This window comes from Lepidochelys olivacea (genome assembly GCF_965140295.1).
Source record: "Lepidochelys olivacea isolate rLepOli2 genome assembly, chromosome: 23".
In the NCBI taxonomy this organism is placed as follows: Eukaryota; Metazoa; Chordata; order Testudines; family Cheloniidae; genus Lepidochelys; species Lepidochelys olivacea.
The window spans coordinates 1,551,759-1,578,672 of NC_140433.1; the positions used below are offsets into that span (position 1 = coordinate 1,551,759).

The 26,914-nt window shown below is 57.6% G+C and overlaps 2 protein-coding genes across 2 annotated transcripts; one reads left to right on the forward strand and one right to left on the reverse strand.

Moving 5' to 3' along the window:
• Positions 1-658: 658 nt before the first annotated feature.
• LOC311511905 (cytochrome P450 2F5-like) lies at positions 659-11,898 on the forward strand (the record flags this gene model as incomplete). The annotated part of the gene is made up of 6 exons (XM_084612836.1): positions 659-953; positions 995-1,170; positions 8,985-9,126; positions 9,660-9,790; positions 10,640-10,781; positions 11,456-11,898. The coding sequence occupies 6 exons, from the start codon at positions 659-661 to the stop codon at positions 11,635-11,637; spliced, it is 1,068 nt and encodes a 355-aa protein (XP_084468962.1). The 3' UTR covers positions 11,638-11,898.
• A 6,481-nt stretch (positions 11,899-18,379) lies between these two features.
• LOC311511906 (cytochrome P450 2F3-like) lies at positions 18,380-25,852 on the reverse strand (the record flags this gene model as incomplete). The annotated part of the gene is made up of 9 exons (XM_084612837.1): positions 18,380-18,561; positions 19,080-19,221; positions 19,994-20,181; positions 20,511-20,652; positions 22,078-22,254; positions 23,016-23,176; positions 23,690-23,839; positions 25,015-25,177; positions 25,676-25,852. The coding sequence occupies 9 exons, from the start codon at positions 25,850-25,852 to the stop codon at positions 18,380-18,382; spliced, it is 1,482 nt and encodes a 493-aa protein (XP_084468963.1).
• Positions 25,853-26,914: the final 1,062 nt, after the last annotated feature.

Sequence of the window (26,914 nt, forward strand, 5' to 3'; positions counted from 1 at the left end):
ATGGGCCGGGGGGAGATCTGGGGGGCTGGGGAGACATCCCCCTTTAAGAGGAGGGCTTCACCTGCCACGTGGTGGGGTTGTTTCCCTGCCCCTCCCCGGCTGTTCGCTGCCCTTGGGGTGTTTGTCTGGGGGGGTTGCGAGGTGTTGGGGGTTGGGTGGGGCTGATACTTTAAAGGGGGGTGCCTGGGTCCCCTCAGTGGGACCTGGGGGGGTCTGTCTCTTGTTGGAAGGGGCTGGATGCACCTGCGGGTTGGGATCTGGGGCTCAGTGTCCCCCCGCATCTCCCGCCCGCCTTGGGGGGGTAGAAGGGGGGAGGGTTGGAGACTGGGCAGCCAGAATGCAGTTTGGATACTGCAGCCCCCCCCCCCGGCCCTTTCCCTGCCTCGACTCCCCCCAGCTCCCTCTTCCCAGCCTTACCCCTGCTGTCTTTGCAGATTTCCCCCCTTCCCCCCCTGCAGGGACCCCGGTGACCCCCCCACCCTGATCCCTGTCTTTGCAGAAGATCCCCCCCCGCCCCGGTGGGGACCCTGGCGACCCCCCGATCCCCAGCCCGGGGGCAGCCACCGCTTGGCACCATGGACGTGACCCAGCTGCCATGCAGAAGCCGCATCGCCCACCACCCCTAGAGCCTCGGTGCCCAGGCCCGAGCCGGCCCGCTATGGGGGGCTTCCCGGAGAGCTCGTTGGGCCCCGGCCTCCCCCACGGCTTGGCCCCTGCCGGCTTGGCCCCTGCCAGCCTGGCCTGGCGCGGCCCACCCGGGGAGCTGTGCCCGCTGCAGAGCGAGGGGGCCGCCGTCCTGCTGGCCAAGTGGCTGCTGGAGGGGGACGCCGGGGGCCGGCTGCTGGGGGGCCCAAGTGGAGGCGGCTGGAGAACAGGGACTTGGCGGCTGGTGCTGGGTGACATGGTGCCCTGCCTGAGCGATTACGGGATCTGCGTGAGGGACGGGTTCCTGGGCAAGGCGCCGGGCGCCCGGGGTGCAGGGGCTGGGCCGCAGGGGGAAGTTCCAGGACGGGCAGCTGGCGAGCCAGTGTCCGTGGGGCCCAGATCGCCTGGGTGCAGGGGCGCGAGCCCGGCTGCCAGGCTGCCAGGGCCCTCATGGGCAGCAGCGACCAGCTGATCCTGCAGTGTGCCGGGCACCTGGGCGGGAACCTCATCAACGGCAGGACTAAGGTGAGCCCGGTGCCGGCCGCTTGGACTCCTGGGTTCTCTCCCCGGCTCTGGGAGGGGAGTGGGGGCCAGTGGTTAGAGGAGCGGGGGAGCCAGGACTCCTGGGTTCTCTCCCCAGCTTTCTCACAGACCCATTGCAAGTCTCTGCTGGGTGCTGCCTCTGATTCCCTATCTCAACCGGACGCTGGCAGTTGGCTGCGTGGGTGGCAGGGCTGTGAGCGGGGAGCAGCCGGGGCACAGATTGACCCCCTGGTCAGCGATCCCCCTGCCCTCTGGCTGGCAGAACACCGCGCCCTCTGCACAGGGCGGGCTAAGAATGGGGCAGCCCCGGGCAGGGGGTGGGGACGTGGCTCAGGATTGGGGTCTGGGGTCTGGCTGTCGCCAGCCCCTCTGTGTCTGTGGCTCACACGCTGTTTTCAATACTTTCTCTGGGCGGGCGGGGGCAGCATAATGCCACCCTTGCGGGGCTTCGGGAGCCAGCGGGCTGGGCAAACTTGGGTCTCCTCTGGCCCAGACCCTTGGGCCCAGCTCCTGAAAGGTGTTCGGGCACCTAACACCAAGTGGGAGTTAACTGGCTCCCAGCCCCCCTTTGCTCTAGCCACTAGCCCCCCTCCCCTGCCAGAGCCGGGGGGAGAACCCAGGAGTCCTGGTCCTTCTCTGGCCTCACCCCAGAGGTGGCTGCATTTTGGCCTGACAGCAGGTGGCTCTGGGGCTGGGTGTGTTGGTGGGTGAGTCAGGTCCCCGGAGAAGGAATCTTCCAATGGGGTCCCTGGTGCGAATTAAGGCCCCGGCCTGGGGGCCGCACTTCCCAGGACGGGGACGGGGAAGGAGGCATGGGACAGGGAGAGGATGTGGCCAAGGTCACAGCTTGAGTTGGTAGCAGAGGTAGGAATGGGGGGTGGGGCTGGGGTTCAGGACGCCTGGGTTCTCTCCCAGCTCGGGGAGGGAAGGGGAGGGGAGGGGGAGCTAGTGGTTAGAGCAGGGGGCTGGGAGCCAGGACTCCTGGGTTCTCTCCCCAGCTCTGGGAGGGGAGGGGAGGGAAGGGGGAGCTTGTGGTTAGAGTGGGGGGCTGGGAGCCGGGGGCTAAGCTAGCTGCTCAGGACGCCTGGGTTTGCCAGAGGCCTGCGCTCCCGCCTGCCCAGCGCTGCCTTGGCTTTGGCCTTAGGTTACCCCTGGGCTGGCTGCGAGCCCTGGGGTGGGGGGGACCCCTCCCCTGCGGGATGTGCTGCGCTGGCCAAGGCCAAGCCTGCCCCACTGAGACAGCAACTCTCCAGCCCTGCGGGTGGGGGGTGGGGTCTTTAAAAGGGCAATGGCCATGGGGGGGGCCCTTAGCTGGCTCTGAGATGCAGCTGCCTCTGGGGTGGAGCACGGGGGCTCCAGGTGCAGGGCAGGAAGGGAAGAAGGATCCTGCCTGTGGCCGAAGCCCCAGAGCGGGTCTCTTGCAGGCAGCACAAGATCACCCTGCGTGTGGGTTTGGCCCAGACCTGGAAGGCGAGTCCCCCCCACTTGTGGGGAAGAGGTCCTGGGGTCTGGGAAGACTGTGTGCACTGCTGCACTGGGGCATGGGGCTGTCAGCACCCCCCACTGAGCCCCCCACCCTGTCCCCTGGTGTCCCCCCACTGATCCCCTCACCCTTCCTGCTTCAGCCTGGCACCCCCCACCCCAGCCCTGTACCCCCCACTGAGCCCCTCACCCTGCCCCCTGCAGCCTGGCGCCCCCTAGTGCCTCATTGGGGGGTGGGTGCTGAATTCTTATGGGGAAATCCCATCTCCCATGGGGCTGTTTCCGGGTGACCCTGTGTGGGGAGGGGCTGTGTGTGTGTTGGGGGGTGGGGGGTGGGAAGGCAGCTGCGGGTGTGTGTGTGTGTGTGTGTGAAGCTGTTGGGGTCCCGGCAGTGGGGCTGTTTACCCCAGTCTCTGGCCTGTTGGCCTTCCAGGAAAATCCCCTTGGGGGAGGGGAATTGGAGCCCCCTGCAGTGGGCAAGGGACCCCCTGCCCCGTGACTGACCCCCAGCCCGGAGCCAGGGGGATGGGAGCTGGCTCCCAGCCGCGCCTGCCATCCGATCCCTGTTTACCAGGAAACCTATTTCCCGCCCCCCCCCCGCGCCTTCCTGGAACTCGTGGGGCAGGGGGAGGTGGGGAGTGGGAGCGAGTCCATGGGGCAAGCATCGGGGTGGGAAGGAGGCACTCGCACTGAGCCTGGGGGCCTTTTTCCCACGCCTAGGCGATCTCAGGGCCCCGCATCGCTGCTGAGATGCAGCCACTTCTGGGGTGGGACGCGGGGGCAGCTGGTTCTACGGGGACCCCTCCCCCGGTGCTGAGATGCAGCTGCCTCTGGGGTGGGGTCAAGTGCATAGTAACTGAGTCATGTTCCTGGGTCTACTGTTTTAGAGTAAGGGAATTGGGAGCCAGGACTCCTGGGTTCTCTGGGAGGGGAGTGGGATTTAGTGGGTTAATGCAGCTGGGGGCTGGGAGCCAGGACACCTGGGTTCTGTCCCTGGCTCTATGGCTGACTCACTGTGTGACTTTAAGGACAGCCCGTCCCCTCCCAGTGCCTCAGTTTCCCCCTGGGCCCAGCGGGATGTGGTTCTCCCCAGTCCTGGCCCCACTGCCCTAGGCTGCCCTGGCCCTTTTAATCCTTTGCTCTGGGCTGCCAGTTCTAACCCCAGTGACCTAATGTGTGTGTGTGGGGGGCCAGTGCTGGGGGGGCAGGCAGGGCTCACTGCAGCTGGGAGGGGAGGTGTTAACCCTTTCCATGCAGCTGGAGGTAGTGGGGTGGGGTGGGGGGGCTGCACTGGTCCCATGGGACCCTGGAGACCGGAGACCCCTCACACACCCCTGCCCCTCCCCTGCCTGAGGGACCTCCCTGGGGCGGGGGCTGAGACCTGACAAACTCATCTCGGCCCAGCCAGCCAATGGGACTAGGCAGGGCTCCCAAGGAGGGGAAGGTCCCCGGGCCAGCCAGTCCCCAGCCCTGGGGCTGGATCGGGGCCAGTGCCCCCCAGAGGGGAAAGGCCCCATCCCCCCTGCCCCACTGGAAAAAGGTCCTCTGGGGTCACTGAACCCTTCTCAGCCACCCCCCCCCCCAGCGCTGCCCCCTTCCAGGGCCCCGTCCCTCCCTCTCAGTGCCTGGCGGAGGCGAGAGGCCCCTGGGCAGCCCTGCCTGGCATGGTGCCCCGTGGTGTTGCCAGGCTGGGGGCTGGGTGCCACGGGGTGATGTGGGGCAGGCCCGCAGGGCAGGGACCCTTGGCTGGGGGGAAGGGGGGGCAGGCAGAGGAGGGGGTGGCTGAGCAGCCGCTGAGATTGAATCCTGTGTGTGCGGGGGGGGGGAGCAGAAAGAAGCCCCCCCCGACCTTCCTTCTCTGCCCTCCAGGGCCCCCAGCCCCACAGCTTCAAAGCCTCAAACCGCCCCCCAGTCTGGCAGGTCAGGGCTGGGCCAGCAGGGGCTGCGGGTCGGGAGTGAGGGGCACCATGTGAACCAGCTCGTGGGGCCAGGCGTGGGGGGGGAGCTCGTGGCTGTTTCTGCTGATGGGGGGGCAGTTTACCCCCCCCCACTAGAATCCTCATTGGCGCTGGCTCCACGCAGCCCCCAGCCGCCCCACGGCTCAGACACCCCGCCCAGCTGCCCCACCTCCCCAGCTGTCCGCCCCCCCCCCCCGCCCCGTGCCAGGGTGTCCTGTTCCCGCAGCAAGGACACCGTGTCTCTGACGCCCGGCCACGGGGGGGGGGGGCGGGGGCTGGTTCAGAACATTCCCCCCCCCCGGCTGGGGTGACTCAAGGCTACGATGGTGGCTGGCCCGGGGGGCTGGGGTTGGGGGCGCAGGAGGCTGGTTGGGGTCCCCCCCACTGTCCCCAGTTCTGTCTCATGTCCCCTGGGTAGGGGGAAGGTGCAGCTGGCGTGGAGCTGGGGACCCTGGGCTGCTGTGGGGGGGTGAATTACGGACCCCCCCCAGGGGTGTAGTTGACAGAAGACCCCCCCCATTTCCTACTACGCCGGGTTGGCCTCTGGGCTCAGTCAGGTGCTGGAGCAGCCTGGAGTCCCTGGTGAGGGGTGTCTACTGCTGCCCCCCTCTGCGGCCAGCGACAGGGAAGGGGGGGGCAAAGGGGGGCTACCCCCAGTGACCCCCTGCCTGCTCGGGGGGGTGATTCCTTTGTGGCCCCTCGACTCTGACGCAGGCTGGGGGGTTCTCTCCCATGGGGCAGATGCAGCTGGTGGCTGCCCCAGGGGCTGGGGTCCAGTGCTTGGGGGGGTGGGAGAGGGGCTGGGAGCCAGGACTCCTGGGTTCTCTCCCTGGCTCTGGGAGGGGAGTGGGGTCTAGTGGTTAGAGCAGGGGGCTGGAAGCCAGGACTTCTGGGTTCTGTCCCTAGGGGCTGGGTTGCCCGGGGGCCTGGCTGCTCCTGGCTACTGGCGGGCAGCACATGACAGCTGCACGGAAGGGCCGGGGCGCCGGGCGAGCTCCTTCCGCCCGCAGTGATTCGCAAGGCGCCACCATCTGCTGACGGGGACGGGGTGAGACGCTGCAAGTGACCCTGGGGTGGCACCGTTGCTCTGAGAACGGGCACGGGCAGAGGCTGTGGCTCATCCCCGGGCAGTGCCAGCTTCCCCGCTCGGCCCTGCCCTGGGGCCCTGGTGTTGGGCAAACCAGCCCAGAGACTCCCCTTCCCCCCTGGGTCAAGGCATGGAGGGAAAGCGCCCCACGGCTCCAGAGCTGGATTTCTGCTCTCAGTTACAGCGGCGTCAATCCGGATCAGCCTGGCTGACTGAGTGGAGTCACTCCAGATCTATCCGTGGTGCAGGATGGGGGCCAGAGCACCCTGCTGCCTGGCAGATGGGAATAAAACGGGAATAAAACCACCCCGAGAGCAAAACCCGTCTGCTTCGGGGCAGGAGCCGTCTTCCCTGGGAGCAGGTTATCCCCTCGCTTCAAACTTGCTCGCACCTGGGATGCAGCAGGTGCCGGTCTCTGGGGCGATTAATGTGCTAATGACTGGGAGGTGCTCAGGTGCTGGGGTTCAGCCGAGGGCCCTGGGGGAGTCTGATCTCGGGGCAGGGGGCGCTCGTTGGAAGGGGGGGCAGGGAATTTGCACCCCTGAGCACCTGGATTTCGCAGGCGGTAGTGGAATGGGGGCCCAGCTGAGATTAGCAGCCTGCGGTTGTGTGTGTGTGTGTTTGGGGGGGGCGGAGTTAACCCCTCGGTAGCTGGAGCTCCCCTGGAAAATCCAGCAGGGGACTGACTCTCCATCACCTGCCACTGCCCCTTAGCACCAGGCCTGAGAACTGCAGGTTGATCCAGGGCAGATTAGCAGCTGTGGTCGGGGCGTTGGGCCCCTGACTGCACCTAATGGCCATGGGCTGGGTAATGAAAGTGACAGATGCCTGTAGGGGGGGTGGCGGTGGAGGGTGAGTTGGATGCCCAAATTCCTGGGTTCTTTGGCTTCAGGATCCTGAGGAACAGGTAAGGCTGGGGCATGTTTCCCAGGCCCACTGTTTGAGGTAGTGGGGAATCTCCCTTTTTATTAGCACTAGAGGGGCTGTGAAACATACCACTGAATTTTAAAAAAATCAACCTCAGCATTGCTATGATGCCTCAGTTTCAGCAGCGACTAGTTACTAGGGTACGATCGAGGGCTATAAACTCAGGAGTGGTGTGGAGAAAGTGAATAAGGAAAAGTTATTTACTTGTTCCCATAAGATAAGAAGTGGGGGCCACCAAATGAAATTAGTGGGCAGCAGGTTTAAAACAAATACAGGGAAGTTCTTCACACAGTGCACAGTTAACCCATGGAACTCCTTGCCTGAGGAGGTTGTGAAGGCTAGGACTATAACAGGGTTTAAAAGAGAACTGGATAAACTCATGGAGGTTAAGTCCATTAATGGCTATTAGCCAGGATGGGTAAGGAAGGGTGTCCCTCGCCTCTGTCTGTCAGAGGGTGGAGATGGATGGCAGGAGAGAGATCACTGATCACTCCCTGTTCTGTTCACTCCCTCTGGGGCACCTGGCGTTGGCTACTGGGCTGGATGGACCTTTGGTCTGACCTGGTCTGGTCTTTCTTATGTTCTTAACAGTTGTCGATCCAGAGCATTTCTGTGGCTCAAGCAATGGTTAATTATTAGCTACTTATGGCTTCACCACCCCGCCGATTAAGCCACTATTATCTCTGCAGTGCAGATACGGTCAGGGGCTGTTCTCAAACCGGTAAAAGGCTGGTACAAGGAGGAGGGAGGTAAATTGTTCTTGTTACCTGCTGAGGACAGGCCAAGAAGCAATGGGCTTAAACTGCAGCACGGGTGGCGTAGGTTGGACATTAGGAAAAGCTTCCCGTCTGTCAGGCTGGGTAAGACCTGGAATAAATTGCCCAGAGATCGTGGAATCGCCGTCACTGGCAGGTCAGACAAAGACCTAGGTCCCCGGCTCTCAACCTTTCCAGACTCCTGTCCCCCTTTCCGGAGTCCGATGTGTCTTGCGTACCCCCCAGGTTCACCTCTCCTAAAAACTACTTGCTTACAAAACCAGCCGTGACCATGCCCATAGTGTCCAGCGCACTGTTACTGACACGGGGCCGACGTTCTCGCTGTTCCCATGTCCTTATAACAAAGGGGGGGGGCGATTTTGGTTGGAGGAGGGGATTCTGGGTGCCCCCGGGGTTCGTGGTCTTGTGTCCTTACAGCGCCTGGCCCGGGGCTGGGGTGGTGCTGCGGTAATGAACAGCACACAGCACAGTGTGGGGCAAGCCCTGGCTGGGGTTCCTTGGTGTTCCCGTTGTTTGGGGGTTGGCTGAAACGTTGTTGCTATGGGCCGGGTGTATCCTGTCCCCCCTCAGCCTTCCTGGCTCCTTCGCCTTTAAAGTGGCTTAGAAAAGCCTCAAGCAGCTCGCCCAAAACCTCGCCCCCGCCTCTGACCTTGGCTGGCACTTGGCCTGCAGGAGCCGACTGGCTTTGTTTGGGGTTGATCTTCGAAGGGACGAGCTCCTGGCCCGGCCCCGCAGAGCCGCACGCCACGCAGGCCAGTGGCCCGCGAGCAGCCCCGAGTCGCTCCCCGCACTTGTAGGGAGGGGAGTTTGTCTGGAGACCCTCCCTGCTGCATCACCTGCTGTACAGGTTCCTGCCTGCTTGGGATAATCTCCGGGGCCTCGTCTGAATCTGCCGCGGGAGGCCGAGCTGTAACCCAAGCTCCGGTGAATCACATTCTCACAGCCCTGCCCTCGATGTGGGGAGCATTGCCGGAGAATCGCGGTTTGAGGAGCGCTCTGCAAGCATGAACGGCTTAATTCTCGTGACGCTCCACCCTGGGAGGCAGGACAGTTTAGAGTGGGGGAAACTGAGGCAGGGGAGGGACAGGGAAGTGACTTGCCCAAAGTCACTCGGCAGGTCAGGAATGGAACCCAGGAGTCCTGACTCTGTCCCCCTCCAGCACCCTAACCACTAGACCCCCTCCCCGGGCTGCAGATAGAACCCAGGAGTCCTGGAGGCCAGCTTTGTGCTCTAGCCACTAGGCCCCAGTCCTTTCCCCCAGCAAATGAGAAGTGCTTCTGTCAAATATATCAGGGGTCCTGAAAGTCCAGCATTGCGGGGCCCCCTGGCTGTTCAGAGAGGCTGTCACCAGCTGGGGGCTTTGAACCGGGGAGATGCAGGGCTAACAGCATCTGGCTCCGCTCCTTCAGCTAAGGGATTAGCCCCCTCGGCTGGCAGCAACAGTAGACCCAGAAACTGAATCAGTGGAGCAGTCACTAAGGGGAGACGGTGGGAGATACCCGAGCGCTGTGGGTTCGAATTCTGGGCAGCCCCCAGTGAGGAGGTGTGGATGCCTCCCCCTGCAGGAAAACCAGGACCCACCGAGCTGCTTCCACGGGGAGACCCTGGTGACGACCACACACAACCTGTTCTTCGGGGGGACAGAGACCGTCAGCACCACCCTGCGCTACGGATTCCTCCTCCTCATGAAGTACCCGGAGATACAGGGTGAGCAGCGGGGGCAGGGGGGACTCAAGTTATTCCTAATGCGGGGCCCCCTCTGGGCCGGGCACTCAGGCGACTGGAGGATGGTTAGCCCCCCGTGCAGAGGGGGAACTGAGATGGGGGGGGGTGGTGTCGAGTGACTGTCCAAAGGTCACACAGGGAGTCTGTGTCCGAGTTGGGAACTGAAGCCAGGTTTCACCTCGATTCCACTGCAGTCAGGAGTGACTCTGGATTGGCCCCAGGGCAGCTGAGATCAGAATCTGGCCCCAACCCCACTGGAGTCGGGGTGACGCTGGATTGACCCTGGGAGGCTGAGATCAGGATCCGGCCCTGCCCCCATTGCAGTCGGGGGTGATCCAAGCCACTGTCTATATTTTAAAAGGGCGGGTGTAGAAATCGCCAGCCAGGTCTCAGCTCCAGACCGAGCGTGTCCTTGCTGCCCCACCCAACCAGAAACCGCTTCCCATCCCGCTTGTTTCTCCGCAGCCAAAGTCCACGCTGAGCTCCGATCGGGTGGCACCGCAGACCGTCGGTAGGCGACCAGGCGCACGTGCCCTACGCCGACGCCGTGATCCACGAGGTGCCGCGCTTCGGCGACGTGATCCCCATGGGGCTCCCGCACGCGCTGACCCGGGACACCCGGTTCAGGGGTTTCCTGCTGCCAGAGGTAACGGGATTTCCCTCCTCCTCACGTTCGAGCAAGAAAACACGGCTCTGCCCCCCAGGGCTGGAGTCTCCCCTCTTGTCAGCTTCCAAAGGGTGTGTGGAGAGGGAACGGCTGGAACCGTGGCTGGATAGACTGGCGGATGGGTGGGTGGGTGGATGGACAGATGGCCAGAGAGAGGGGTGTGCGTTGGGATGGATAGATAGGATGGGTGGGTAGATAGACAAGTAGACTGATAGATAGCATGGCTGGATAGGTGGAGGGATGGAAAGATAGATGGTTGGAGAGGCTGAGGGACACGTGAGTAGGTGGGTGGACAGACGGATGGATGGACAATCCAGCTGGATGGACGGGGTGGAAGGACAGAAAATGATCCAGGTGGCTAGAGGGTGGATCGCTGAATAAATGGACAGACAGACTGAGAGGACGGATGGACAGACAAGACGGACGGATGGCTGCACCAGTGCCAGACAGAAGAACGAGTCAATGGATGGGCAGACAGACAGACGTGTGGACAGCTCGGTGAGTGGGTGGAGAAGCCAGATGGATGTAGAATCACAGAACCAGAGGGTTGAGAGGCACCACAAGGGACAATTTGTCTAACCCCTTGCCGATGGGTAGGGTTTGGTGGGTCTAAACCACCCAAGACAGACTCTATCCAGCCGTGCCTGGGCAGAGATGGACAGACTGTCAAGATGGATAGGATGGGTGGATAGACAGAAAGACAGATGGATGGATTAAAAGACAGATGGACATCAAGATGGCTGGATAGGCAGGGGATGGATGGACGGAGGGATGGGCGGAGAGATCCTCTGGATGCATGTGCTGCAGCTCTGCGTTTCCCCTGCCCAGGGCACCAACGTCATCCCGCTGCTGTTCTCCGTTCACAACGACCCCGCCCAGTTCAAAGACCCGGCCTCGTTCGACCCGGCCCATTTCCTGGACCCGAGAGGAGGTTTCCGAAAGCAAGACGCCTTCATGGCCTTCTCCACGGGTACGTGTGGCCTGCCCGGTCTGGGGCTGAGGAGCGGGAGTGGGACAGGTTGAGTCTTCACTAACACGTCTACTCCAGCCCCGGCCTCGGATGGAGTAACAGGCTAGCTCCACGGCCTTGGGGTCACTGCGAGGAGAGATCAGGCCCCTCTGTGCCGCTGTGGGGCTGAGATGACCCCCTGAGAGTCCAGGGGCCACCCCAGTGGTAGGCTGGCCAGCCCCAGCCCCAGCCAGCCTAAGCCAAGGCAGAGCACCGGGAAGTGGAGCAGGGGCCCTCCTGGGGGCGGAGCGTGGGTGGGGCCATGCTAGGCTGTTTGGGGGAACACAGCCTCCCCCCGCCTGTGATACCCACCACCCATGCTGCGGTGGCTATTCTCTGCCCCCGGGACCCATAGGGGGCGGACTGGGGTTGTGGCCGGAGTGCACTGCGCTGTGGCTATTCTCTGCCCCCCAGGGCCCATAAAGGGGATGGAGCATGAGTTAGAGCAGCCCCAAGGCTGCTGTAACTGACACTGGGGGCCGGTCCCCAGAATACAGGGAACATGAAAGGAGTCTTAAAGGTGCCTGAGCCACAAGTACAGGGAGAGGGTAACCGAGACTTGGGGTGCGATGGATCCTGACATGCCTCTCACCCCCGTGCACGGCCCGTTCGTCACCGTGTTTCTTTCCCCCCAGGGAAGAGGATCTGCCTGGGCGAGGGCCTGGCCCGCATGGAGCTCTTCCTCTTCTTCACCGCCGTCCTGCAGAGCTTCGCCCTCACGCCCCTCGCCTGCCCAGAGGAAATCGACATCTCGCCCTTGATGAGTGGCCTGGGGAACGTGCCAGGTCCCTACGAGCTCCGGGCTGTCCCTCGCTGAGCGAGCCGCTGCCCCATCCCGCCTGGCTCCCCCTTTCACAGCCTCGTGTCCCGCAGCCTTTGAACGCGTGAGCTTGCAGTGTCTAATCAGGATGGTGGTCTTCTCTCTTTTCAAAGTCCTGAGCTCCGGATTTGTGAGTTTGGTTCAAGTTTTCATTAAACTCAAATACAAATAAAAATTGTCCAGCTCTGGGGGTGATAGAGAAAAGTTTACAAACTTGACTCGAGTAAAGAAACCAGAGGCAAATAAAACAAACCCAAATCTCGGCCAATCCCGTGATTTTTTCTTGAGTCCTGATCTGCTGAACGCTCGGGGCTGGCCGGGCTGCTGTCATTAAAGGGACTAGCCAGAGGGTGTGGGTGGGGCAGAGCTGGTCCTGTTCTGTTGTCTGCATTTTGAGAGCAGAGAAAAGCTGGAACAACAATCGGAGGGTTGGAAACCTGCCTTGCTGGGAGAGGCTCACGCATCTCGCTCTGTTTGGTTCATCAAAACGATTGATTGGTGTCTTGCCCGCAGCTTATAAATACGTTCATGGGGCCTAACGGACCCGTTACGCTAGAGGAGAAAGGCAGAACCAACTCCTGGAAGCTAAAGCCAGGCACATTCCAATTAAAAATAAGGCACAAATTTAGGGCACAAACTCCCTGGGGGAAGTGGTGGATTCTCCACTGTTGACAACTTTTAAATCGAGACGGGATGTTTTTCTGAAAGATCTGCTCTAGGAATTATTTTGGGCCGTTCTCTGACCGGATCATTTCATTAGACACAAGTTAGTGGGCTCCGTAAAAGTCAAATGAACTGATCATAATAGTCATTATTGGCCTTAAAGTCTATGAAGCCAAGTTTTCCTGAGACAATCCCGTTTTCCATAGGATGTCCTGGGAATTTCTTTCAGGGCCACCTGAAAAGTCCAAGTTTTCCAATTCGTCCATCCACAGTGTTTGGCCTTTTTAATAACTACAGAAAACTCCTCTTGCTGCATGGGGGAGAATTTGCGAATAGTTTTACGGGAAAGGAAGGTGCATTCAGGGTAACGACCAGTGTTTGCTGCGAAGAGTGTTTGGAGAGTGCATCTCTTAGAGGCTCATTTGGTGGTTGTTTCTGGCTAGGTCTGAAATTCTAGGGGCTTTCCCAAGCTTCATAGCGCATGGCCCAGGAGGGCAGCAAACCTCTCCGGTGTCTTTCACCGCAAGACACGGCAGCCAGAAGGACGGTGGCGAAAACAAACATTTCTCCTGCTCTGGTTGCTCTCAAAAGGGCAGAATTTGGCCCAATTTAGCTACCGCTAAGCCAGGCTCTTTATATTTCCTCCGTGTCTTTATTTCTGCTTGAAAGGCCACCTGAACAAACTTGTCAGGGCTCCATGGAAGGAGAAGGTTTAAATTCCTCCCACCCTGCCAACATGCCCACAGTTAAGCTGATGAAAGGGGTTGTGTTCTTAACACCTTCCCTCTTGCGGTGAACTAATCTCAGGAGCGCTTAGATTGTTGAAAACCTGTTTTTGGGATGATGGACGTTTTCATCTCCCACTGAGCTACACAGCTGCCACGGAGAGCTGGTGCCGTTACAGCTCCGGCCGGATTTTCATAGGGTGGACGTGCCGCACTTTCCAAAAAGTCCCTTTTCTTGGGCGCTGGTGCTTCGTTACTTACTCTGAAAAACGTAGACTTCAGAGGTTAAGGGTCCCTTCTTTGGGACTCTGGTTCGCACCTGCTCACTGTCGGCAGTTCTGGGGGGTTTCATGGGGAGGCGTGTGCCGTCTTAAATCCCCAGCCGCCTGAGTCATGGGATTCTGTGAGCTCAGCTTTTGTTTTGGTTTGGGTTTTTTTTAAGCACGTTTCTAGTCTTCACGGTGGCAGAGAAAAATGTGACCAACAAAACCAGAAGCCAAAATATATTCTATACACAAAGCTCATAATTTCTGTTAAGCCAACCTTGCCGTGTGTTTGTTTGTTTGTGTGGTACCAGCGTCACGCTGTTTGGACCCTTTGAGTTCAGCATGACTGGAAGAAACGTGAGTGAGAGGTGGGGCGTTGCTCCCAGGAGCTAACTGAGCCTGACCACAACTAAACCTCTTTCCTAGGTTTGAGTTTTTTGAAGCTTCTTTGGGACTCGTACGACATTTCTGTTCATGCAGCACCTAGCGCAGCGGAGTCCAACTGGGTTGGCTTGTCGGTGTTCGCACACTATAGATGTTCAACAATAATCAACAGACCTAGCGTTTATATAGTGCATGTGATCAATAGATCTCAACATGCTTTACAGTGGAGCTCAATAGCATTATCCCTGTTTAATAGATGGGGAAACGGAGGCAAAGAAGTGGGGGAGAGAAGCGACTGCCCACAGTCACCCAGGAAGCCAGAGGAAGAACTGGGGCTAAAACCCAGGTCTCTTGAATCCCCCGTCAACGCTTTATCCACTAGGCAACGCTGCTGCCACCCAGAACAAAACATGTGCGCCATGCGTAGGATAGAAATAATCAGCTCCGCTAGTGCAAAGAGACAATTATATAAGTGATCTTGTAATTACACACCGATGCTTCGTTCAGCTGTTGCGTGACCCCTCTGACACAGCCAAAATGCCGAGGTACACCTGGCCCTTTTCAAATATTACTCAACGTCTTGGCTGGCTCCCTGCTAAAACCGCTTGAGTCTGTTTGCCTCTTTCGCTCCTTTGTCCTGCTGGTTGGTTAGCCTGGGCTGCGGGTGAGCGTTATATGAGCTGTGTCCTGTGTTCCTAGTTAAATAAAACTGGTTTTATAATGCCAGGTAGTTTATTTTCTCCTTCACCTGTGTGGCAGAATTGCAGGCTCATGGATTTAAGGGGGGTGGGTGGGGGAGGGACAGGACAGGTCACCATGGGGGCAAATATAACCAGTCGGCTTCTGCAAGGTGGTAGTTTGAATCGTGCACCTCCTAGTGATGCTGGTAGAGTGGTCCCATGTTTTAAACACCAGGGTTCGTTCCCTGTAGAGTTACCCTGGTTGATTCATGAAGATATGCTACGGGAGGAGAAGCCAGAGGATGTTACTGAGTCAGATAGGCTAATATTTGTGAATCACAATAGCAGACGAATGACGTCTTTTTTTATACTCATTGTAAAGTTAACCTGTGGAACTCATGGCCACAGGATACTGTGGAGGTAAACGGGTGACATTATTGGACGCTGTGCTCTTCTAGATCATTGCTGGAATAATAATAATAACCTAGTTCTTTTCATCCATAGCTCTCAATGTCTTTTACAAAGGAGGCTGGAATCTGTAGCGCCATTGTCCATATGGGGGAACTGAGTCACAGAACAGTGAAATTATTTATCCCAGGCAGCAGAGCCAGGACTAGAATCCATGTCTGTAGAATAACATGGTACTTTTTAAGAAGGAAGGCTAATGACAGACGTTCTTATTGACAGGACAGTCCTACTCCTCTATTAAAAACAAATATGGCCGATCTCCTGGCCTCATTAATACCCGGTGGGGCTGAAGCTGGGATTAATGTGTCCAGACTATGTGGGGAGAATTGGGCAGGATGTAATTTTCTCCTCCACGAATATTTTTGAGCGTTTGAAATCCCCCCCCCACCCTCAAATCGGGATAAAAAGTTGAAATCACCAACTATTCTTTAAAAAAAGAAAAGGAGGACTTGTGGCACCTTAGAGACTAACCAATTTATTTGAGCATGAGCTTTCGTGAGCTACAGCTCACTTCATCGGATGCATCCTGTGGAAACTGCAGAAGACATTATATACCCAGAGACCATGAAACAATACCCCCTCCCACCCCACTCTCCTGCTGGTAATAGCTTATCTAAAGTGATCACTCTCCTTACAATGTGCATGATAATCAAGGTGGGCCATTTCCAGCACAAATCCAGGTTTTCTCACCCCCCACCCCCATACACACACAAACTCACTCTCCTGCTGGTAATAGTTCATCCAAAGTGACCACTCTCCCTACAATGTGCATGATAATCAAGTTGGGCCATTTCCAGCACAAATCCAGGTTTTCTCACCCCCGCCCCCCCCCAAACTCACTCTCCTGCTGGTAATAGCTCATCCAAACTGACCACTCTCCTTACAATGTGTATGATAATCAAGGTGGGCCATTTCCAGCATAAATCCAAATTTAACTAGAACAGCGGGGGGGGGGGGGGGTAGGAAAAAACAAGGGGAAATAGGCTACCTTGCATAATGACTTAGCCACTCCAAGTCTCTATTCAAGCCTAAGTTAATTGTATCCAATTTGCAAGTGAATTCCAATTCAACAGTTTCTCGCTGGAGTCTGGTTTTGAAGTTTTTCTGTTGTAATATCGCAACTTTCATGTCTGTGATCGCGTGACCAGAGAGATTGAAGTGTTCTCCGACTGGTTTTGAATGTTATAATTCTTGACATCTGATTTGTGTCCATTTATTCTTTTACGTAGAGACTGTCCAGTTTGACCAATGTACATGGCAGAGGGGCATTGCTGGCACATGATGGCATAGATCACATTGGTGGATGTGCAGGTGAACGAGCCTCTGATAGTGTGGCTGATGTGATTAGGCCCTGTGATGGTGTCCCCTGAATAGATATGTGGGCACAATTGGCAACGGGCTTTGTTGCAAGGATAAGTTCCTGGGTTAGTGGTTCTGTTGTGTGGTATGTGGTTGTTGGTGAGTATTTGCTTCAGGTTGCGGGGCTGTCTGTAGGCAAGGACTGGCCTGTCTCCCAAGATTTGTGAGAGTGTTGGGTCATCCTTTAGGATAGGTTGTAGATCCTTAATAATGGCTAAGTCATTATGCAAGGTAGCCTATTGCCCTTGTTTTTTCCTACCCCCCCCCCCAGATGTTCTGGTTAACTTGGATTTAAACTTGGAGAGTGGTCAGTTTGGATGAGCTATTACCAGCAGGAGAGTGAGTTTGTGTGTGTATGGGGGTGGGGGGGGGGTGAGAGAACCTGGATTTGTGCTGGAAATGGCCCACCTTGATTATCATACACATTTTAAAGAGAGTGGTCACTTTGGATGGGCTATTACCAGCAGGAGAGCGAGTTTGTGTGTGGGGGGGGCGGAGGGTGAGAAAACCTGGATTTGTGCTGGAAATGGCCCAACTTGATTATCATACACATTGTAAGGAGAGTGATCACTTTAGATAAGCTATTACCAGCAGGACAGTGGGGTGGGAGGGGGTATTGTTTCATGGTCTCTGTGTATATAATGTCTTCTGCAGTTTCCACAGTATGCATCCGATGAAGTGAGCTGTAACTCACGAAAGCTCATGCTCAAATAAATTGGTTAGTCTCTAAGATGCCACAAGTCCTCCTTTTCTTTTTGCGAATACAGACTAACACGGCTGTTACTCTGAAACCTGCAACTAATCTTTGCAAACTGAAAAAACAAAAAACAAACAACCCCCCCAAACCCGCTGAATTGTGTGTTTTGCTTTGGGCTGATCAAAGCAGCTTAATCATTTCAAAGCACTTTGATTTTCTGGGGTCTAATCTGCTTCAATTTGGAAAGGAAAATAGGAACTCCTGGGCTGGTTCCCATAGAAAATGTCGAACCTTTTAGCTGAGCTCAAAATCCCCCCCGCTCCCAACCTTGACACTTTTATCTGAGTCGGGAAACCCGTCAGCCCCGAACCTGCTTTACCAGCTCTTTGGACCAAACGGCATTTTTCAATGGCGGGGGGCGGGAGGGGGAAACCAATTTGTCAAAAAAGTCCCACCCAGCTCTGCTCACTGGTGCCTCGGCTGGAAGCCCAAAGCCCTTGAGAGATCAGTGTCCCACCACACAGCCAGGGTGTGCCAGGGTGGGCAGAGATGGCCCCATAGGACTCCCTTCTTGGGTGGGGCTGGTCCATGTGCCTTCTCCCATCCCCTGGTGTAGGGGGCTGCACACAGCCTTACATCTATTCACCGCTTCCCCGAGGGCTGGCAAGTGGCAGAACGAGTTAGAACCTGGGCTGGCTGAAACTTTTCCTTCTCAGCAGAGGGGGACACCAGAGTGCATCATGGGAAATGTAGTCCTCCAGGGGAGACAGGCCTATGGAGGAGATGGGGCCCATGAGCCACCTGACCTACAACTCCCATGAGGCACCCCTGACTCAACATATTTCTGGTTTTGATCCCCTCCTCCCCAAAATCACACTTTTCTGTGGGGAAATTTTGATGATGCATTTCACACCCTCCCCCTCCTTGTCAAATTTTCGCCAGGTGAGTGGGGAAAAACAGGCCATCTCTAGTTAGAGCAGCCCCAAGGCTGCTCTGTGATACACAGGGCCCAGAATACAGCAGCGCAAAGAAGTCTGTAATTCAGCTTTGCCCTGCCAAAGGGTTGAAAAGCTCTGAGTGACTTCCCAGGTGAGTGCTTGGAAAAGGGGGAGCTTGCGGCGCTCCCAGACGAATGGCCAGGTCTCCCCATGGGAGCCTAACTCGGTTGGACTCGCTGGGCCGAGCTCACGACGGGAAGCAGTGGGGGCTGGAGCCCGGAGGCTCAGTCTCAGCAGCGCGGAGGCCACGGGGCCGCCCCCGAAGGGAGGGCGGGACCCCCCGAGGGGCCGGCACGGAAGGGGGATCCCCAAGGGATGGTTTCAGCGTTGGGGGGCGCAGCACCGCTCCTGTGGCCTCGCTGACGTTGGGCGCGATGGGGCTTTGCCCTGCTCAGCCCTTCAAGAAAACCCACTGAGGGGGCTGCGAGCGGGTGAAAGGCAGGTCACTTTATTGGGGCGTGAGGTGGGGAGCAGCTGGGCTGGGGCTGGGAGGCAGGGCTCAGCGGGGAAGGAGGCAGAACTCGTAGGGCCGCGGGATGCTCCCCAAGCCGCTGGACTCGGGCGAGATGTCGATCTCCGCGGGCGCCGCCAGGGCCCGGAGGGTGAAGTTCTGCAGGATGGCGGTGAGGAAGATGAACAGCTCCATGAGGGCCAGGCTCTCGCCCAAGCAGAGCCGCTTCCCTGCGGGGGAGAGAGGCCGAGGCACTCGTCAGACGGAGCCTGGCTCGCCCCACCCCAGCCGCCCACCTCCCCTTTCCTCGGCCACAGCCGGGAGCCCCGCCACGGGGGAGCGTCCACCTGGGGCGTATCATGGGGAAACGTCCGGGCGGGGCCCCAGGACGGGGCCGCAGTGAGTCCCTGGGAGTTGCCGGGGGGGCGAGATCCTGCGCGGTGACAGGTGGCTGCTCCTCAGGACTACGGGAAAGGGGCTGTTTTCTACGGGTGAACAGAGTCACGGGTGGAACTGGGGAGAGAACCCAGGAGTCCTGGCTCCCAGCACCAATTCACCAGATCCCACTCCCCTCCCAGAATGGGGGAAAGGACCCAGGCGTCCTGGCTCCCAGCCCCCCCCGCTGTAACCACTAGACCCCACTCCCCTCCCAGAGCTGGGGAGAGGACCCAGGAGTCCTGGCTGGGGGGCGCACTCTGCCCACAGCAATGGGAGACGCTTCTGCTCCGCAGCGTCCCGGCGGCGCTACCTGCCGAGAAGGCCATGAAGGCGTCGTTTCTCCGGAAGCGCCCGTTCTCGTCCAGGAAGTGGGTGGGGTCGAAGCAGGTGGGGTTCTTGAACTGGGTGGGGTCGGCCTGGGCCGTGCACAGCAGCGGGATGATGTTCAAGTCCTGCGGAGCCAGCAGGAGGTGCGGCCATGAGACCCCGACGCCCCGATATTACGGGGCCCGTCCCGGGATTAGGGACTTTGTCTTGGAGAGGCAATCGCTGCCCCCCCGCCCCCCACCGCGCCCCGGCCCAAACCACCGCCAAACACAAGTGTCCAGACTTTTCACACCTGCTGGCTGATCGCTCTAGGTCGGGGCGATGGCGTGGAGAGGCCACGTGCCCTGCAATCTGGCTGTGGGGCGGGCGCCATTGCCCCCGGTCAGCTCGCCCAGCACCCGGCGCATCCTGCAGGCTGAGCCCTGCCACCTGGCCTGCTGCAGGTGGGGCGGTGAGACGGGGGTGTGTGGCTAGAAATGGGTGTGGCTAGAAAAGGGGGGTGTGGTTTCAGAAGGAAAGAGGGCGTGGCTGTGGGAAAAGGAGGTGTGGCCAGTCAGGAGGCTAGTGGTGGGGAGAAAGGGGTTGTGGCTGGAAAAGCTCGCATGAGGGGTGAGGGAAGGGGTGTGATTGGAGAAGGGGGGGGCATGGTTAGTGAAAATGGGTGTGGTTTGAGAAGGGGGCGTGGCTAGTGAAAGGGGTGTGGTCAGATAAGGGGCGTGGTCAGATAAGGGGCGTGGCTAGTGAAGAGGGGTGTGGTTGGGGGAAGGGGTGGGCCTGGGATGCCCTCCCAGTCTGTGATTTCAGCCCGTGCAGCCATCCTTCCCCAGTGTAAGTCAGAGCAGCCCCCAGGCTCCCCTGGGCTCGGGGCAGAGCGCCCTCCCGCCCTGGGCCACCGACCTTGGGCAGCGTGTAGCCGCGGAACTGAATGTCCCGGGTGACGGTGTGGGGCACGCCCATGGGGACGATGTCCGTGAAGCGCTGGATCTCATGGATCACGGCGTCTGTGTAGGGCATCCGGCTCCGGTCCTCCATGCAGGGGCTGCGGTGGGGGCCGATCACCCGGTCAATCTCCTCGTGCAGCTTCTCTGGAGGGAAGGGGACAGGGTGAGGCTGGCACAAGGGCGGCACCCGCCATAAAGCCCCCAGGGCCAGGAGCCTCGCTGATGTTGATCCACATCCCTTCATTGCAGTCTGCAGAGACGCCAGCGAAGGACCCGGGCCTCCCCTGGACGCCAGCTCAGATCCGGCCCCATTGACTCCCATGGAGCTCTGGCTGGGGAAGTTTGACAAGCAGCTCTCTTTGGGTGAGTTATGAAAGTGAGCCCCTCCTGCCCCCCTTCCCACCTCCCACCCCCGCCTACGTTGGGATAATCCCGGCATGTGGGAATTCTTCATCCCCCTGCCCTGGGGCTACCTTCGATCTCAGGGTGTCGGAGCAAGATGCGGAGCCCGTATCTCAAGGTGGAACTGACGGTCTCCGTCCCAGCAAAGAACAGGTTCACGGTGGTTTTAGACATCGTCTCGTCATTGAAGTGTGTGCTGGGGTTGTTCTTTTCCTGCGAAGGAAGGATGCAAGAATGCTGAGTGTGTGTGTGCGAGACACCACCACGTAATAGAATTCTCTCGGGGGTGTCTGACCCCCAGAGAGTCGGACCGTTGTGGGAGATTTCCTACAGCTAGGTGAGACTTTTCAGCTGAAACTTTTATCTGGCAAACAAGCCGCACTGAAACGCCCGGCCACTTTGCGTCGATTTCGCCACGTTGGGCGTTCAGAGAACTTTGGAGGGGGAAAAGTCGCAGCGTGTCATTCGTTTTGGCTTGAAACGACTTGGTTTCAAAATGTCCTTTAATTTTATGAAGGAAAACAAATAAACCTGTTTGAGGACGGTCGAAATCCAGCTGAAAGGAAAATGTTCCTGACTTTTCTGGCATGCGGTTGGCTTAGCGGGAGGCGCTCTCCCTCGGGGTCACAGCTGACCGGCTCAGTGGCGCTGTTGACTGGATCAGTCATAAAAACTTGACTAGAGATGGACAGGTCCCCTCCCCACAGGCAAACAGTCAACTTTTCAGGGCACCAGAACTGTTTGCAAATTTAGGTTAATCCAGCAAATGGTTTCAGCCAGAAACAATACGTTTTTTCCCCCCAGAAATGGTTCCTTCCAACCCGGCTCCCTTCGATTTTTCATTTCAAAATGGACTTTCATTTAAAAAAAAAAAAAGGCAAAAGATGTCCTGAAACTACACGAATAATAATAATAGGGACGGTGGGGGGTTGAAGGAACAATTTAAAAAATATCAGTTTTGGTTTGACGCAAACCACGTTTTTTCCCTGGGTGTTTTTGTGGTTCGGGCCCGGAACCAGCCGTCAGCTCTGCTCTTCATGGCTTGTGCTCATGAGAGAGCAGCTGGTGTTTTCCTTGCAAGTAGTTTGCGACCACACTGGCTTGTCAGATTCCAACTCGGGCGATTCCGTTCAGCCTGCCGCCAATCCCCAGGGGCATGGACATTGTCTCTTTCCTCCCACCCCTCCAGATCCCCTTCTAAATCTGCCAATTCTTTCAAATTAAGGGGAAAAGGGCCAGCCAATCCCAAAGAGTTTTTAATCCCCCACCCAGCCCACCCAAAAAACGTGTGAGCTTCATAACTCATCTCCCACTGCGACTCCACTAAATGAGGAAGGTCAGACAAGAAGGAACAATTAGGGACATGAGTCCCCTGCTGTCAAATTCACCCGCCTCTGCTTAAATCCAACACACGGGAAATGCCTCCAGGCACCCTCTTTTGGCTGACCCAGCGAGTGGGTAACGGCTTACGACTGCTGCCAAAGAACGGGATTGCCCCTGGAGCTCAAGTGGTGGAATTCTGGGCTTTGGGGCCGGGCTAAAGGTGTGTGTCTCGTTTTCCGGGAGCAGCCCCCTTTTTTGCTATTGTTCAGGGGGTGGCCAGCTTGGGGGGCTCTCCTGCTGGCCAGGACGGGCTACCTGCTGGATTTTGATGAGGAAGCAGTCGATGAAATCCATCGGGTTGTTGGGATCCAGGATCTCTTTATGCATCTTCAGCTGCTCGCCAACGAAAGCGGCCAGCTTCAGGTAGTTCTTGTAGATTTGCCTGTGAGGCCCGGGGACGTGTCTCATGATCTTGGGGAACGTGAACAGCAACTGGAAAGAAACGTTGGGGAGGGGGTGATAGAACTGTTAGTGGCTCTGTTCTCCCGATACACAGCCGGGGACCGTGTTCCCCTCTGGGGACAGCAGCGGTGTCTAGATCTAAGACCGGCCGTCGGCTTCAGGACGCATGATCATGGCTGTTCTGGCCAAATCTTGATCAAGGGCTTCTGGGCAGAATGGGATGGGGTCCCTGGCTGGAGACACAGAGGAATGTCGAGTAGAGGGAGGGTGGTCGTGCAACCGTGCTATGGGGCAGGAATGAGACCGGAATCCTGTATCCAGTCTGGGGACAAGATGTCGAGAAATTGGAGAGGGGTTCAGGGGAAGACGACTTGCGGTCTGGAAAACCTGCCTCGCAGCAAGAGGAAGAGCCATCTCTGTTTAGCTTTTCCAAGAGAAGGTTAGGAGGCGACAGCTGCATGGTCCATACGTACCTCCAACTGGAGGAGATTTCGGACAGCGGAGGGGTCCCTAATCTAACAGACAAAGGCTGAGTGAGATCTAAAGGCTGGAGGCTGAAGGTAGAAAAATTCAGACAGGAAACAACGAGCAAACATTTAATTGTGAGGGCGATTTGCCACTGCAACACCTGACCTGGGGAGGGGCTGGTGTTTCTTTCATGTGGAGTCTAAAAGACATGGGCTAGCTCACCCACCAGATATGGGCTGGAGGCAGGAATTGTCCAATGAGGTTCTCAGGGCTGTATGGTGGTCTAGGAGAGGTGGGCCTCCCCATCCCGAATCCTCTCTCACCTGCCCCCAGGTGGAACTCATGAGTTTCCAGTTGCTGTTGATCAAGTTGAGCAGGGTGAGGAATTTCTCGTCGGTGTATTCGAAACGCTTCCCGAAGACCAGGGTGCAGATGATGTTGGAGCCGGCGCAGCTCAGGAAGAAGGTGGGGTCAAAGGGTTTGCCTAGAGGGGAGAGTGAGGGCCTGCTGTTACCCCCAGGCTTTGTGCCCTCAGCCTTCCCCAGGGATCTCAAAGCACCGTACAGTAATTTAGCCACACTTTTCCCTGGCAAGCAGGGGTTCTCGCTGTCTGTGAGATGGGGAAATTGAGGCACAGAGTGGGGCACTGACCCAGGCCAGGTCACAGAATCAGTGGAATGGAATCCGGCATTCCTGACTCCCAGCTCGACCCACTAGACAACATGCTGTACCCAGACGCAGAACCCAGGAGTCCTAGGCCCCTCCCCCTGCTCTAACCGCTAGACCCCATGCCCTTCCCAGAGCCACGATAGAACCCAGGCATCCTGGCTCCCACCTCTGCTCACCCACCAGAGAACCTAATTGGGTTTGTGCAGACTGGGGGCAGAGCCCCAGTGGTTGGATCAGGACGCAGTGTTTGGATCCCAGATCTCTGGGTTTCCGGGTCACTGCCCCTCTCCTGCCCCTGCCCCCGGCTCATCCGTGAATGGAACGGAACCTTCGGTTTTCCGGAACTCGGACACCAGGAACTGGGCCTCCTCCTTGATCCGCTCCTCCATGCTCCTCTTCCCCATGCCGAAGTTCTTGAAGGTGGTGATGGCAAATCGGCGCAGCTGACGCCACCGTTCCCCGGTGCCGTAGACGATCCCTGGGCAAAGGAAATTCAGTGCTGATCATTGCAAAAGTAACGCACAGTGGACAACATAATCCCAGCTCTCCATACACAACCACCGGGTCTCAATGAGCTGTGACCACTCAAGACAGAGATCTTGGCGTCACTGTGGATAGTTCTCTGCAAACAGCCACTCCATGGCAGTGGCCGTCAAACGATGAACAGACTGTTGGGAACCATTAAGAAAGGGACAGATAATAGGACAGAAAATATCACGTTGTCTCTGTATCCATCCATGGGACGCCCACAGCTTGAATCCTGCGTGCGGATGTGGTCGCCCCATCTCAAAAAAGATCGATTGGAATCGGAAAAGGTTCAGAGAAGGGCAAGAGAAATGCTTAGGGGTCTGGAACAGCTTCGGTATGAGGAGAGATGAATAAAACGGACTTTTCAGCTTAGAAAAGCGACGGCTAAGGGGAGATATGATAGAGGTCTGTAAAATCATGACTGGTGTGGAGAAAGTGAGTAGGGGAGTGTTGTTTACCCCTTCACTTAACAAGAAACTGGGGTGAAATAATTAATAATCATCAGGTTTAAAACAAACAAAAGGAAGGACTTCTGTACCCAACATATCAACCTGTGGAACTCCTTGCCAGGGGATGTTGTGAAGTATTACTGGGCTCAAAAAAAGAACTAGATCAGTTCCTGGAGGATAGGTCCATCAAGATGGGCAGGGACATAACCCCATGCTCTGGGTGTCCCTAAACCTCTGACTGCCAGAAGCTGGGAGTGGACGACAGGGAACGGATCACTTGATAACTGCCCTGTTCTGTTCATTCCCTCTGAAGCAGCTGGCTGTCAAGGACAGGATACTATGCTAGATGGACCATTGGTCTGATCTAGCCTGTTCGTATGCACCACACACTAGATACCACTCATGTCTGTGACCTGGGGATAGAACCCAGGAGTCCTGATTCCCGACTCCAACACACTGGACGCCACTCCCCTTCCTGACCTGTGTAGAGAACCCAGGCATCCTGACTCCCAGCCTCCCCCGCTTTAACCACTAACCACTCTCCCAGGAAGGGGAAATGGTTGGGAATCGACCGTGATCCCTGCCCCGGGGTTTCACACCAGTCTGTGGTATGATTCCAGACCCTGCAATACAGCCAGGGGGTCAGGAGCTGTGTGTCCGTCCGTCTGTGCCTCACCATTTCCATTACTCCACATCTGCACTGCCGGAAAGTCCCCCCTGCCGCTGAACTCCTCGGCCTTATCAACCAGGGCTTCCTTCAGCACCTTGTACCCAGAGAGCACCACGCAGGGCCGGGAGCCCAGGTAAAAGGTGTAGATCGGGCCGTAGGTTTCGCTGAGCTGGAAGGAATAAAGGAAGGCGGCTGTTAACCCCGGGCTGCGAGGGTCAGTGGTCAGGGCGCGCAGCGGGGAGTCAGGACACCTGGGTTCTATTCTGGTTCTGGGAGGGGAGCTGGGTCTAGTGGTTAGAGCGGGGGGGCTGGGAGCCAGGACTTCTGGGTTCTCTCCCTGGCTCTGGGAGGGGAGTGGGGTCTAGTGGGTGGAGCAGTGTGGGGCATTCTCAGAGTCTAGGCTCCGGGGTTCTCCTGTGATGCTAATAATAATTCGAGCTGTGTGACAAATACCATTCTGTTTTGGAGCCCAGGTGACAAACGGTTTGTGTTTCGCAGAGCTCCACCAGGGTTTGGCCCCCAGATGCCTGTGAGGTTCTGGGCCTAGGTGCCCCCCGAGGTCACGTCCGGCTGCCCATTTCTATGACTCTATGAAAAGCCACGTTTCTGACGCAAAACTTTCCTGCCACTCAAACCATAATAACGAGCAAACTGAGGCACGACTCACCTTCCGCAGAGACTTTATCAGCTCCTTCACTTCCACCTGCAGCATGTTCCCCAGGAACGGGATGGGGGTGGGCCCGGGCGGCAGGTTGTGCCAGTTTTTCTTCTTCTGGGTCAAGAGGAGGAAGACGCACATGATGCATATCGCCAGGAGGATGCTGAGGGTCCCACTGAAATCCATCCTGGAGCCGGCCTCTCTCCTCCGCTGCACTTTGCGTTAGACCCTGGGTGATGCTGGCACAACCCTGTCTATATAGCCCCGCCCTGGGGGCCTTGCTGATAACGCCCCTCTTTGCATCACAGCTCTGGGTAAATAATTGCAAACTCTGCTGGATGGTGAAATTTGGAATTTACCCACTTGTGCCATCCATGGTGACCACCTGGGACAACTCCTCAGCGGGGCTTGAACCCACCGCCTCGCTCGCAAGCCACCACTGGAGCTGAAGGAGCATGACCCGCTGTGTCTTCTCCATGGTGGACTCGTTTGCCTCATCTCTGGGCTAGGGAAGGACTCAGAGTGGGCTGACAGGTGTTTATGTGGTGGGTGTCCATGGGCTGGGGCATTATTCACCAATAAGGAATTCCGCCACTATGGGAGGACCAATTACCACCAACTCCTTCGGAGCGTCACTGGCTTGGCCTGTGCCTCAGTTTCCCCACCTGTAAAATGGCAAGCAACGGGAAGCCAATGGGGCGTCAACAGGAAGTGAAGCAGGAAGCCAATGGGAAGTCTGCCTGGAAGTCAGCGAGACCTGGGCTGGGTAAGGGCCACAATATACAGCGCAATGAGACCCTCAGTCTTAGCTGGGTCCTCCAGGCGCTACCATAATACATATAATAGCAGTAATGCAATTCGTACGGCTCTCGTTCTTGAACGACGTTTCCCTACTGAACCGCTGCCAGGGAGCGAGCTGGCATCGCTGACGCTGGCAGGAGACGCCTGCTCCAGCCAAGGCGGGAAGATAAAGGGATCCAGCGGGTCAGGCCGTAACCACGAGAGTCTGGGCGAGCGGCACAGCGGCTCATTATTACCTCTCCTGCCACTGTGCAGATCGGGCAGCTCAACCGGTCTGGGGAGAGCCAGTCCACCCCAGAACTTCATATGCACGAACGATAACCGTGTTTCGATAGAGCAGTGACTTTCAGCCGGTCAGAGCCTGTCCCCTGATGCCACACACCGCCTGCTTTATATGCAAATCAGTTAGATAGACATGAGGAATAATGGGGGTTACAGCATGCTCCC